Source organism: Enoplosus armatus, chromosome 17 (genome assembly GCF_043641665.1).
Source record: "Enoplosus armatus isolate fEnoArm2 chromosome 17, fEnoArm2.hap1, whole genome shotgun sequence".
Taxonomy (NCBI): Eukaryota; Metazoa; Chordata; class Actinopteri; order Centrarchiformes; family Enoplosidae; genus Enoplosus; species Enoplosus armatus.
The window spans coordinates 4,011,016-4,023,848 of NC_092196.1; the positions used below are offsets into that span (position 1 = coordinate 4,011,016).

The 12,833-nt window shown below is 41.5% G+C and overlaps 1 protein-coding gene across 1 annotated transcript; it reads left to right on the top strand.

Annotated features, from left to right (window-relative positions):
- The first annotated feature begins 1,700 nt into the window (after positions 1–1,700).
- Positions 1,701–3,899, top strand: gng13b (guanine nucleotide binding protein (G protein), gamma 13b). The gene is made up of 2 exons (XM_070923946.1): positions 1,701–1,798; positions 3,794–3,899. The coding sequence occupies exons 1-2, from the start codon at positions 1,701–1,703 to the stop codon at positions 3,897–3,899; spliced, it is 204 nt and encodes a 67-aa protein (XP_070780047.1).
- The last annotated feature ends 8,934 nt before the right edge of the window (positions 3,900–12,833 follow it).

Below are 12,833 nucleotides of genomic sequence, written 5' to 3' on the forward strand. Positions count from 1 at the left end.
CAAAATACATTGCACAAAAGCCCTTCCTTTCCCTGTAACCCTTCACAACCGAAAGAGTGCCTCAGTGGGTTATGTAAAGTTCTAAATATACCGCGTTTAAAGGAACATTTCAACATTTTACTCACTGAGTGAGACGAGAAGATCGACACCACTCTCATGTTTGTGCATTAACTAGCAAAAGTCTCCCAACACCTCCAACGCTCTCTAATTCACACAGTGTATCTTGTATGTTTAATTACCGGCTATAGCATGTGCTGCTAGCTACGTCCCTGTATGAGCAAGAAAGTACCAATCCTGGCAACCTCAAAGTGATGACCTGACGTCGGGAAGCTGTGCGCAGTCACTGTGCCTGGCTGTTGTTTGCCAAGAAATAATGTTAATTAGTGAGCTTTAGTAGTAGTTGGTAGGTGTGTTTTTTCACTTGCTGGCTGTCCCCCCCACTCTCTGCAGTCTTTATGGTAAGCTACAGTACATCTATACAGAAGTGCAGGCCTGCAGTTGACTTTGACCTGGTTACATGTGTCTTTCTCCCTCTCGCCCAAGGTTGAATTGTACTAGAAATCTGCACTGATAACATCATGTAACTGCACATCATGATTTTAGTTCCCACCAAATAATACACCTGCAACATTTTAATTAAGTAAATATAGAAACTTACAATTAAATGTAAAAAAAAAAAATGAATAGAACAAAAGTAAAATTACCAAAATATTTCAATCACTCAATATCTAATAGTGTTAATTCTCTCATTAACATACAGGCGGAGATATATGACATATTGTGAACAGTTCATGTTCCGTACACTTTTCTCATACAATACTGAATCTTCAACTTCAATGACAGCTAATAACCTATGACATGATAAAATGCACTACTAGTTTAGTCTCCGTGGGGCAGATTTTGTCTTTTGCTAATAGCGTTTCCTCCTATTAAACTAAGCAAATGGATATGACCTGTTAAAGTGCACGTTACCGATGCATTAATCTCTACAGGTTGTGGAGAGGGAGCACTGATCGCATTACGTCGGATGGGTGGCTCAGATTTACACTTTTAGGGAATATTTGCCTGGAAAATCCAATCTTCAGAAGTGCTGGTGTCATAAACAGAACCTGTGCGGAGGAAATAACATACTGACTCGCGTCCATTAAATGACAGGGGCCTGTTACGCATTACACGACACATGTCTGAACTGCGCTGTACTACACTCCCTTTTGAGCCTCTGAACAACTGTCACTTGAAATGAGATTGTTTGTCCAAATCCTGGCCGTGGCATCTTGATCAAATTCTAAATTTGCTTTATTGCCCCCCCCCCCCCCCCCCCCACGTGCTTTTTAAAGATTTGTTCCAATGCTCTACCTTGCTCTTGCTAACTAGCTTTCACGCACCCTCACACACTTTTCCTAAAGTGGAAGCATGCAGCCCCAAGGACACAAAAGAAGGCAACTGAATGTATCCTGTGGTGTTAAGTGGGTCTGCCTGTTTTGGCAGCACTTGTTTGTAACAGCCTCTATTCTCCCTTTCTGTAGGTGGACTCGCTAATCAGCGGTTATAAATCAGATGTACTTCGTGGTGTTCTTGCTGCAGGGCACAGGTGTTTTGAGTGTGTCTGCCTACTATTTAACAGTGTTATGTGCTGCATATTTATAACTCTGGCCTCCCCGCTCGGCTCAGGTAGAAAAGCCTGACATCAAGCTGCAGCCATGGATGAGATGGACCTGCCCCAGATGAAGAAGGAGGTGGAGAGCCTCAAGTACCAGCTGGCCTTCAAACGAGAGAAGTCCTCCAAAACAGTGACTGAGTGAGTAGTACAATAGCTCCACAAAGAGTTCAAGCCCCAAACAACTGTGATAAGTGGCTTTGTTTTTGCTAAATACATTGAGCACACTGAAAAACATTAAAAAAAATGTAGTTAGACACTGAACAAAAATGAAAATGTTGCTCATCCACTTACACAGTGGATCATGTTTTTAACTGAAGATTTGAAGTCAAAGATTTCTTACTGTATTTACAACACAGCATCTCTAGGCAAAGCAGTAATTTCACTTTTTTTGCCCAGCGTTAGTTGAGGAGATGAACACCGCTCTCACGTCTCTACGGTAAAAATGAAGCAACAACCAGCAGCGATCAGCATAGCTTAGCACAAAGACTGGAAACAGGGGGAAACAGCTAGCCTGGCTCTGTCCAAACGTAACCAAAATACAAGATATGTTGTGTTAATAGTGCGTTTCAGAGGTGCTGGTAGGTGGATATTGTCACCTTTGGACAGAGCGAAGCTAGCTGTTTCCCTCAGTCCTTGTGTTAAGCTAAGCTAACCGGCTGTTGGTTGTAGCTTCATGTTTACCGTACAGACATGCGAGTCGTATCGATCTTCTCCTTGAACACCTGACAAGAGAGAGAATAAGTGTATTTCCCAAAACTGTTCCTTTAATAGGCAATATTCACACTGGATTCTGGTATGGAGCACTACTTACAAATATGTGCAGACTGTAGGGACATATTTAGAATAAAAGCATATACTGTTTGTATGTTTTTGTATCCTGGTATATATATGCATTGTCTATATATTAAGACACCCAGCCACCATTGTAACAACAGTATTTTCTTAAACTTAGAAATAAAGGAACAGTTAAAAATACCAAAGAAAGCGCTTTTCCCAAGTGAGGCCTTTACATTTTTTTCAAATCAAAACTTATGACTTCATTAACTAATGCTGCCATGAAGGCTATACTGTCACAGCGCACAAGGAATCGTTAAGCAAAGCTGCAGCCGTCATTAAGTTCTGTACTCTCTTTGTCTGTCTCAAGCTCTCGCTGCAGAGCCAGTAGATTAAGGGCCAATCAGAAGGAAAACTCAGACGGAACACTTCATCTGAGGCTTCATCAGCGCCGCTAGAGACGGCCGTCTTTTGACTAAAGTACAAAAGTGTTCAGGGTCACTGTTTTGAAACCCCGCGTGAAACTCTCATAAAAAACTGTTGAAACAAAACAGGAGAAGCAGTGATGGAAAGAGTGCGTGAAGTACTGTCACTTTATGGATAATTAACTGAATTCGCACGGGTGAATGAGCAGGGAACTAATTCAGTTACAGATACGTTACAAATATATATATATCTAATGTTTGCTAACATTAGCAATCATAAGCTACTGGTCATACCAGACCGAGGAAGGCTGTACCAGGAAAAATTATGTTTTGGGAAATACACTTGCTTTCTTGCTGAGAGTTAGAGTAAATATGACTTTACCACCAGGTTAGCTTAGCCTAGCTTAGCATAAAGACCAGGATCAGGGGGAAACAGCCAGCCTGACTGTCCACCCCATCCACCACATCTAAAACTCACTAATTAACATGTTATGTTTAAATGAGTGTATTTCCAAAAATATCAAACAAATCTTTAACGCAAGTGGAAAAAATTTGGAAGAGACACAACAGAGCGCACAAACTAAAAGCAGATTACTCATCTAATCGTCACTGATGTACATTGTGAATGGGTGCTTCCCAGTATTAAAGCTCAGGGAGAGCCAATATTATTTGAAGTCTTTAATGGATGTGATTTCAACTGCTGTAAAGTACACTACTTTGGTTAAATAAAAGGACTTAAAAAAAATAGAACTTTCTCCAAAAAATCATCAAAAAGCTGCAGCTGCAGAAGTAAATGTAATTAGTTACTTCTGGTCGCTCAGATTCTCCCTCTCTTTCTTGCCTTGTATGGAAAAGAGGGAAAACTGGATAGAGGACGGATTGTGGTAATAAACCTCCTCTGGAATTTGAAAAATGTCTCTGTCTCTCCACAAAGCTTGGTAAAGTGGATAGAGGACGGCGTCCCAGAGGATCCCTTCCTGAACCCGGAGCTGATGAAGAACAACCCGTGGGTGGAGAAAGGAAAATGCATCCTTCTCTAGAAGAAACCAACCCCCCACCCCCCCCACCCCCCTGCCATGACCTTTCAACTTTAACCGCCCTGACCAACACACACCTTCAGATGACCACTGAACCTGACCCTCCTGACCCGGCCCTGTGAGGGGCCATCCATGGCAGGACAGCGCCTCCTAACCTCTCACCGTGAATGTACAACAGCTGATATCCCCCAACTTCCCCCTGAACACACACACACCCCGACGAAGGGCACTAAAACACACACCGACAGAGACACACACTCGCACACTATCACTCCAAACTTTGGGGTTTTTCCCTGACTGCCACACATTCACTGCAAGTTTATTCCTGCCACGGCAATGCATCATTACTATGATATAAGACGGCGATGATCAATACTCTATTACATGTCTCTATATGGATATATGATGACTTATTTATGCAGCTGCTAGTCACAAGCTTTCTCTCCTCTTTTACAATCTCTACTCTACATTGTGGGCACAGCAGTTTTTCTTTTCTTCTTCCATTTTTGGTGAGTTGATGAGTCACTGCCAAACTGACTCTAGACCTGCTGGGGGAATTTTGTTCCACGTTAAGATTTTTGGTGCTTTTTCAATTGAACGTTAATAGAGTTAACAGCTCATTAAAACTAAGTTAAACTACCCATAAGAGCCTCTAATGATTTATAATTAAATGAAGATCATTTACAGTATATACAGTGTACTTGTCCACCACCGATTTGGTTATGTTGGCTTACAGACGAGGATTTTAATGTTTCACAATTCCCCCCAACTTAGAACTTGGCCTTATAAGGCACAGACCTAAATGTAAAGGACATTAAGACTCATATGATCATGTGTATTTATAGTAAGATGCTTTTGCTCTTCATCATAAAGCTTTTTGAACCATTTACACTTGTCATTACAAGTGTCGCGGATCCGGGTTAAATCCAGATGTCATGTAAACCACTTTTTACTTACACTTAGCTACATTAGCTACAGTAGCTAAATGTAACCATTGGCCAGATCACAAATCAAAGTGCAATCCGTCTTGGTTTTCCCCCGCTACACGTAAATCACAAATTGGCTGCGCTCCAGCCCAGAGGACTGTGGTACTGCATCTGAAGCGGTTCGGGCAAAAAAAAAAAAAAAAACGGCAGAAGAAGAATAGCTTGAGAACTGCAGCAGTAACAGTTCAGCTAGTTAGCTAACAACCATCCATAAGCTGAGCAGTCGGATTTCGGTCCATCTCGAATGCCTCTTGGATGTATTTACAGTTATCTGACAGCTATCTGATCCACCCAAGAGTATAAATGGTGTCTTTGTCCCCATTCGAAGCACTTCCCATCCAACACGAGGGCAGTTACATTATATGCCCATACTGCAAGCCATTGCAACAGTATGAGTTATTCTTATTACCAGTTTTAAGTCTTTATTGGTTCTTATGGTGCATTTACAAATTATAAGCATGTTTATTGTTAACTGATTACACTTCAAACCTTCTTGACAAATGATGCCACTGTTACAGATCAGATCAGAGAGATGAATATGTTATGTAAAACAAGCTTATTAATGGTGTAAAGGTGTCAGTATGCTTGAAACAAATTAGTTCGTCAGACAGAAGTGTTAGTTGCTGTTTTGAGCGTCCACGTCGTAGGGACAATGGAAGCCTGTACACGGTAGAAAGAACACGCATGAATTAAGAAACGCTCACCGAGACAGCGGCATTAGCCCGCGTTTTCAGCTTTCACATCTATCTTCTCAGTGCGACTCCTGCATATTGTCATAAGTAGTTCTGATTTCGCACAACTTGCAAAGCATGTTTATGACATTTACACTCTGAAGACGGGATCTGCAAGCGGTGTTGTTTTGCTTCGGTGTCATTGCGTCGGAAAGTGTCGCAGCAGCTCTGTTTGTGTTGTCAGAGCAGGATGAAGCTACGGGTCCCTGGGGTTGAGTTCACTGCTCCCTCTCCTCCTTAGCTACAGCCCCTGAGGACAACACGCAAACACACATACACGCACACGCTCAACATGCACACACACACACACACACACTATCTCCCTCCACACATATACAGACAGACCCCTTTAACTTATTAACTTATTGATCAATGCTCGCTTTATTTATTTATTTATTTGTTGATGAGACCTTTCTCTCACCTTAGTTTTTGTTTCCTGTGTCTGCACTCCCTCTTCCTCATACCCCAACTTGAAAGAAACGAGAAAATGAAAAAAAAAAGACTACACCTTGCCAGATCACCATCTACTACTGCCTTGTACACAGTTTCCTTAAAACAAGAATGTAAATATGTGGCATGATCACAGCTGTCCTCAGGTCTGGCCTGCGTGTGCGTACATGTGTGTGCATATTTCTTTTAAAAAGTGCATCAATTTGGACATTAGGCTCCCTTGTGGATTGCGAGGCATGCCCGCACGCAGCTGTGTCGCACACACACACACACACACACACACACACACACACACACACAGGCAGGCCTGAAGCAGAGCAGATCAACAAAAACACACACACACACACACACACACACAAACTGCTTAGTGAGAATGTGTATGAGGGGAGGAGTGGCAAGGATGTGGGATTCTCTAAATGGCTTGGGACAGGGGAGCCTCACGTCATCTCAGTACTGTAATGAGTCTCATTATATACATTTTCTTCAAGTTGACCCAGTTCCCTAAAGGCTACTCGGTGCTTGGATGACTCCTATTATATGTAACTGCAAATATTTCATTTGACTCTTTTTTATTTTTTAAACTCGATTTGAACAATTATGTGGTCAGTGACGCGCTAATAAGTTGTTTGTGTTTTTTATTTTATTTTATCAAACATGCTTGCATCTATCTTCGAACAGTAAAACATGTCTGAGAAGCAAAGAATCCATCCAATCACCCTGACATGTTTCTGATTTATTAACCTCTGGTGAACAAAATAACAACTGCAAAATTGTATCACTGTACCTGAAGTGAGGCCAATGAAACATGTATGCAACATGATGACTCTAAATGGAGCCATTTTAGAAGTCCCATAGTTCCCTTAAAGGCATGTACAGTATGCACCTCCCTTACTTTGGAGATTACGTTTAATTCTATTTTAATAGTTTAGGTGTTAGAAGGTAAAATGTATGTTAACCAGTTGACAGAATGATGCTAAAGCTTTGCGTTAAAAGTTAGCCTTGTAATTTCATGACAGATGCATGAAGGGGGGACTGTTAAAATGGCTTCCACGGTACAAAGAACTAAAGTCCTGAGCTTCAGGTTTGTAGCTTTTCCAGTGTTTCTCCTCCAACATGACTTTGGGATTCAAAGGTTTAAAACTTTTGATTTAAGCTCCTACAACACCACTGGAAAAGCAACAAATGCTGCAGTCTCACAGCGGAACTAGCTCGAGAGGATTCCTGAGTCTGCCTGTCCCTTGTCTGTTTTCGGTTCAACAACTGTAACTTTACTTGTTTGGTTTGTTTTTATATAATCTGAACGTGCGTACGTATGTATGTTATTACTATTATAATGACAGCATAAAATCTTGTCTAAATATCTAGCAACATATTCCTTGTGAGAGTGCTTTGGAAAAATTATTATGCATCAGATCAAGTCCTAGTGTAAAGATGACAATGAGCAATAAATTAAAGATCATTTTTTATTGAATGTTTTACAAAAACATTTATCTTATTGAATAAAGTAGAAGATTTTTAGACAACCTGATTGTCTTGGTTCGTTTTTATGTGTTTTGTGTGTACCTTTGTAAGTATATTTTCAACTGCAAATCCACAATAAGAGGGGCCTGGTTCCAAACCTTTGAATCGCTGCCTACATCTTCGATCTACTCTGTGATTTATATACTGGTGTGCTCGGTGACACCTGTAGGTGGCGTTAAGAATGGGGATGGCGTCTGCTAGTGCCAGAGCCAGACAAAACTGCTGCATTAATAAAAAAAACAAAACAAAAAAAAACAGCAACAGAAATATTGCCACAAAAATGACAACAAGCTTGGATGAGATCAACACAGCTGTCAGACTGAACAATGAAGTGAAACAAGATGGCAGTTCAGTCAGTTTAGCAGGGTTTAATAAGAGAGGCAAAGAAAGAGAAAGGGACAAGCGCACATACTACACAGGATTTACACTATACGCAGGAATAATGTCAATGGGAGGGTAGAGGTTATACTCCACCCAAAATGAATAAAACACTCAGCACCTGCAGTCTACAAAGGTGGCTGGTTAAAGTCGGTAGTTTTCTCCATCGTAGACAGCAGCACATGGCTAAATACACACGACCTTTTGTTAAATTATCAATGTTAAGAGATATTCATGGCTATATTAGCATCATGGTCATGGTCTTGGAAAGTCAGCTGATTTTCTAGCTAAGCAGCTAACTAGCTATCGCGTGTCAAACCAGCTGTTACGAAGCAGATTTCTTTTTTCTGAGGTAGTACAGTAGTGCTAGCATTCACATGTTTAGCATCTTGTCCTGCCACTTAGGGTGGCCATCTTTTCAACGCGTTGCACCAAAGGCGCTTCCATCAGGATCGGGGACATGTATTTCAGCGCTTAGCACACCTACCGCGCAACACCGTGAACGCAGCATTTTCGTTGCCGGGTACTTTTACGAAGGAAGGAGTGAAGCCTCCTGGAGCTAACTGTTAGCATCCTGACAGGTTCTGTCAGAAAGAGCCGCAAGCGTCATGTGACTCAGAGCCTAGCAACAGCCTTGACAACAACACATTGATTGATTGACACAAATACAGAAACAGTTTCTGTTTTTATATTGGGTTAATATATACTGTATAGGTAATAACAAGTGGGACAGAACAGGTTAAACATCTATGTAAGCGCTGAAAACAAGTATAATATTATAGTTACTATTTCAAACCGGGACAATTTAGTGTTTTACAGATATCTGTCGGGACTCGGGACACCCAGCTTGAAACCGGGACAATCCCCGACAAACAGGGGCGTCTGGTCACCGCATACTTAGCCCAAGAAACCACGATTAAGTTTTTCAGCTTCTTAGAAGAGCTCTGCTTCTGGGAAGTGTTAGCAAAACTAAACGTAAATGCAGCTGCAGATAGAAAAGTGTCTGGATTTCTCCTTCATAGTCCACAGCACTTGACTAAATACACACTAAATTCTCAACAAATGGCAAAGAAAGAAACTTTGGTTCAAATAGAAATGCTAGTGACATGACCACATCAGCATTCATGGCTGTGAAAAGTCTGGCTTACCTGCCAACTATCATAGTCGGTCCCCCGAGTGCAAAAAGTCTTCAAATTCTTAGCATCTTTTCCTGCCTCCTAGAGCAGCTCTACCTCCGGGATATGTTAACAAAACTACGAAGGACTAAACCCCTGTGGGGAAAGGTGTCTGGTTAGAGTTCATAGCTCCTTCCTACATCAGCACTAAACTCAGACATCCTCCAAAGAGAGACAATTTTGTTAGTGATATTTATCATATTAGCATTCACAGTCTTGGTTTTGGAAAGTCCGCTGGCTATCTAGCGTACCAGCTAACTCACTAGGTTTGTATTGTTGTTTTTCAGCCAGTAGAGTGCTAGCCAAATTCTCACTATCATTTCTGGCCTCGATCTGATGTTTCTTAGCCAAAAAACAGCAGTTACACGGCTCTGAGCAGCTCTTCCCTCCGGGATACGTATGCAAAACTCTTAAAGTTCAAATCTGCAAGAGAAGAGAGAAATGAATGATAGCGCTAGAGAGGCCTGGGGAGAAAATAAAAGAGACTGAAAAATAGGAGGTAGAGACAGAGGAGGCAGATGGTCCTATAGCAGGCGACACTCTAGGGAAAGACGGAAAGCTACAATCTCTTCTCCTCCTTCCCCCTACAGTGCTTCTTGTAACTCATGAATAATAGAAAACGGGAGATATCGGAGGGCTCTCCCTTTTTTCACCCTGTCCCTCTTGGTCTCACACTTTCTCTTTCCCTACATCCTTGGCTACCATTTTCTTGTTTCCTCCATCTCCTCCCTCTCACTCCTCTCCCAACAATCCACAGCGTGCTGCCAGGAAAATGTAGCAAGCAACATACACTAGTGTTTATGCAACCAAAAATATATCCCCTATACCCCCTGCTGGGGATTATATACTTTATAACCCATTAAGAACTGTGCTACATTTGAAACATTATGTCAGTATTATCTGATGTTAGGGAAAATATTTAACTTATTTGACCAAAAAAAAGAAAACCTAACTCAAGGGCCACTTACTGGCTTTTTCCAGAGCATTTAACCGTATCTCAAGGTCACAAGAATGAACGTTCACGCTCAACTATATAACCTACATCATATTTAACGCTAATTATGAATTTTATATCAACATTTATATGTGCTGTTGTTTCCATGCCTTTTTTTCCTATTTAGCTGGATGTTTTAATGAAGAGTCATTTTGTAAGTGTAAGTGTTTGCTTGACATACTTAGTAAGCGACTTTCCCATACGCAGCAAACTATCTTTTTTCCTCTTTGAACCGTATCTCCTCGTTCGTCTTCCCTCCTCCTCTCCTCTTCCAGTGCTTCATACGCCGTGTGTCAAGTGAAGCAACGTAATCTTACGTCTGAGCCAGTGAACACAAAGGCAGGCTCGTGTCTTTGGTGACTGTGCTGGAACAATTTAAACCGCGGCATGCGACAGAGCCCCATTGCCCCTTGTTCATAACATCGCGCAGATACCTCTGGGCGACCGAGGATGGCAACCTTCCATTTATTGCACAGATATTTACACATTTTCAGCAGTGGTGTGTGAATCCAATGAAATCAAATTCTTTGTTTGGTATATTATGAATAGAAGGAAGAGGAGAGGGTGGGACGGCCGACTCTTGCTCAGGGTGTGTCTGTCTGCTTTTTATGGGTCAGCTCCCCTCAATCCCTTCGACACACACTGACACACACATGCACTCACTAATGCACTCAATCCCCCTCACCCTCGCTGCTAAATCCTCACCCCCATTGTCCCTTTCCCCCTGAAATCCTCAAACCATCAACTCTCCGACACACACACACACACACACGCCCCTCTCCTCACTCTGTTTCCCAAGTGTGTCTGCAGTCAGGGCTAATGCACTGGTTAATGGCCCTCTAACCTCCTATTCACTCTCAGATTACACTCTCGCGTATACGGGAATACACACAAACGTGCATACCAGTACATCTCCGCATGCATGTGCACATTCACGCATACACTCAAACACACACACACACACACTGGTAAACATGGACATGTGTTCATATACTTTCACACACACACAGATGCACATACACAAACCCAAAACAGGCACTAATGGCCTGTCGCTGCTCAGCATACATTCACGAGTGGATTAGGATTAATAATCCACCCGCAACACCACGACACACACACACACACACACACACACACACACACAGTGTATACAAAGAGAACCAGAACCAATCTCTAATGCACATTCTGCTGGTGGTGATAATCTCTCTCTCTCTCTCTCTCTCACACCCACCACACACACCAGGACGACTGCTCACTGTGCTTCTGAGGTCAACAGATGCCATCTAATCTAAGAGCTTTAATCCACTCTTTCGGGGACCTTCTCTCTCTCCCCCACTCTCTCATAAATGCCCTGCTCTGTGTTTAAACGGGTGAAGCACTGTGGGCAGAAGCTGCGCATAACGTTACATGTGGACATGTGAAACCACCCTTAAGCCCATTGAGATAGTGCACAAAGAAGCCTTGTAGGTTCAAGACGAAAAGATGAATTGTCAACATTAAGGCTTCAGTATGCTTCAAAAGAACTAGTTTGTACGACCATGCAGATGTCATGGTGAAGAAATACTATGTCATCGCTTCATTTATAAGGTAAAAATGCTATTTAACATGTTGAAGGGTTGTCAAAGATCAAATTCAAGGAATATTCATCCATGAAAATCTGAAACAAAATTGCATTAAATCCAAGTGGCTACGTTAGGTTGGATTTTCCGTGGCCCTCACAGCTTTGACTGTTGACGTTGTACTGCATTAGTCTCCATAGTAATACAGTGGGGACGAGGACAAATCTGATGAATGTGATAACACTAATGTGATGATGCTAACATGAACAAATGAAATCAGTATTTATAGGCACCTCATGTATAGATATACTTCACATTTTGTCCATAATGTCTTGTTAACTTGACATCCCTTAAGCACATGCTAACATGCTAACAATATCATTTAAGTTTATGGTCTGTTAATTTGGGTGCACAATAGTTAATTTTGTTTATACATTTAAATATGTTGTCCCCGATAAGTAACGCACACTACAGCACTCACACAGGCACCTATTCCCACATACATACAACTAGCATTGTTCCCTTCAGATGTTGCAAGACAGTGATAAAAAAAAAATAATGACATCAAACTACAGATCTCAAATCATAAAGAGTACATGGATTACATGATGTTATTTAAAAAGATGATGAAATGCTAGAAATTTAAAAAGGTAAGATTCACACTCGTGCTTTTAACATGTTTTGACTACGTTCACACTGGAACATTTTAAAATATAGTGTTTTTGAAACATCAGCACGGACCTTGAATTCACTTCACATATTCAGTCTGAAGACCTCTATGCTAGTCTTGCTACAAGCTAGGGAGAATGTAATCAGGGAGTATCATGCTACAGAGTCATGGAAACAGCAGTTATGCTAGTAAAATGATCAACTAAATTATCTTTTCCATTATAATTAGATGTTTTCATAGCACTCTTAGGCAGCGTTGAAGGCAACCTTGTGTGCCACTGCTTTACAGAAGTAACTTAGAAGGGTGATCTGTTTGTTTTTCTCTCTTACATGGAGGCTATTTTTGGCATTCAAAAACATTCTGTCTCTCCTCCTCTCTAACTCCCTCCATCTCAAAGTGTTTACGGTCTCCTTCTGCCTTCGGTCTCTCAAAAGAGAAGTGTGTCTCTGTCTGCCTGCTCCTGCAGATTACTG

What these genes read in the sequence shown, in the direction of transcription:
- gng13b (XM_070923946.1), top strand. Translation starts at nt 1,701, where the DNA reads ATGGATGAGATGGACCTGCCCCAGATGAAGAAGGAGGTGGAGAGCCTC. An exon ending in TCCTCCAAAACAGTGACTGA is followed by an intron (nt 1,799 to 3,793) that starts GTGAGTAGTACA and finishes CTCTCCACAAAG; the next exon opens with CTTGGTAAAGTGGATAGAGG.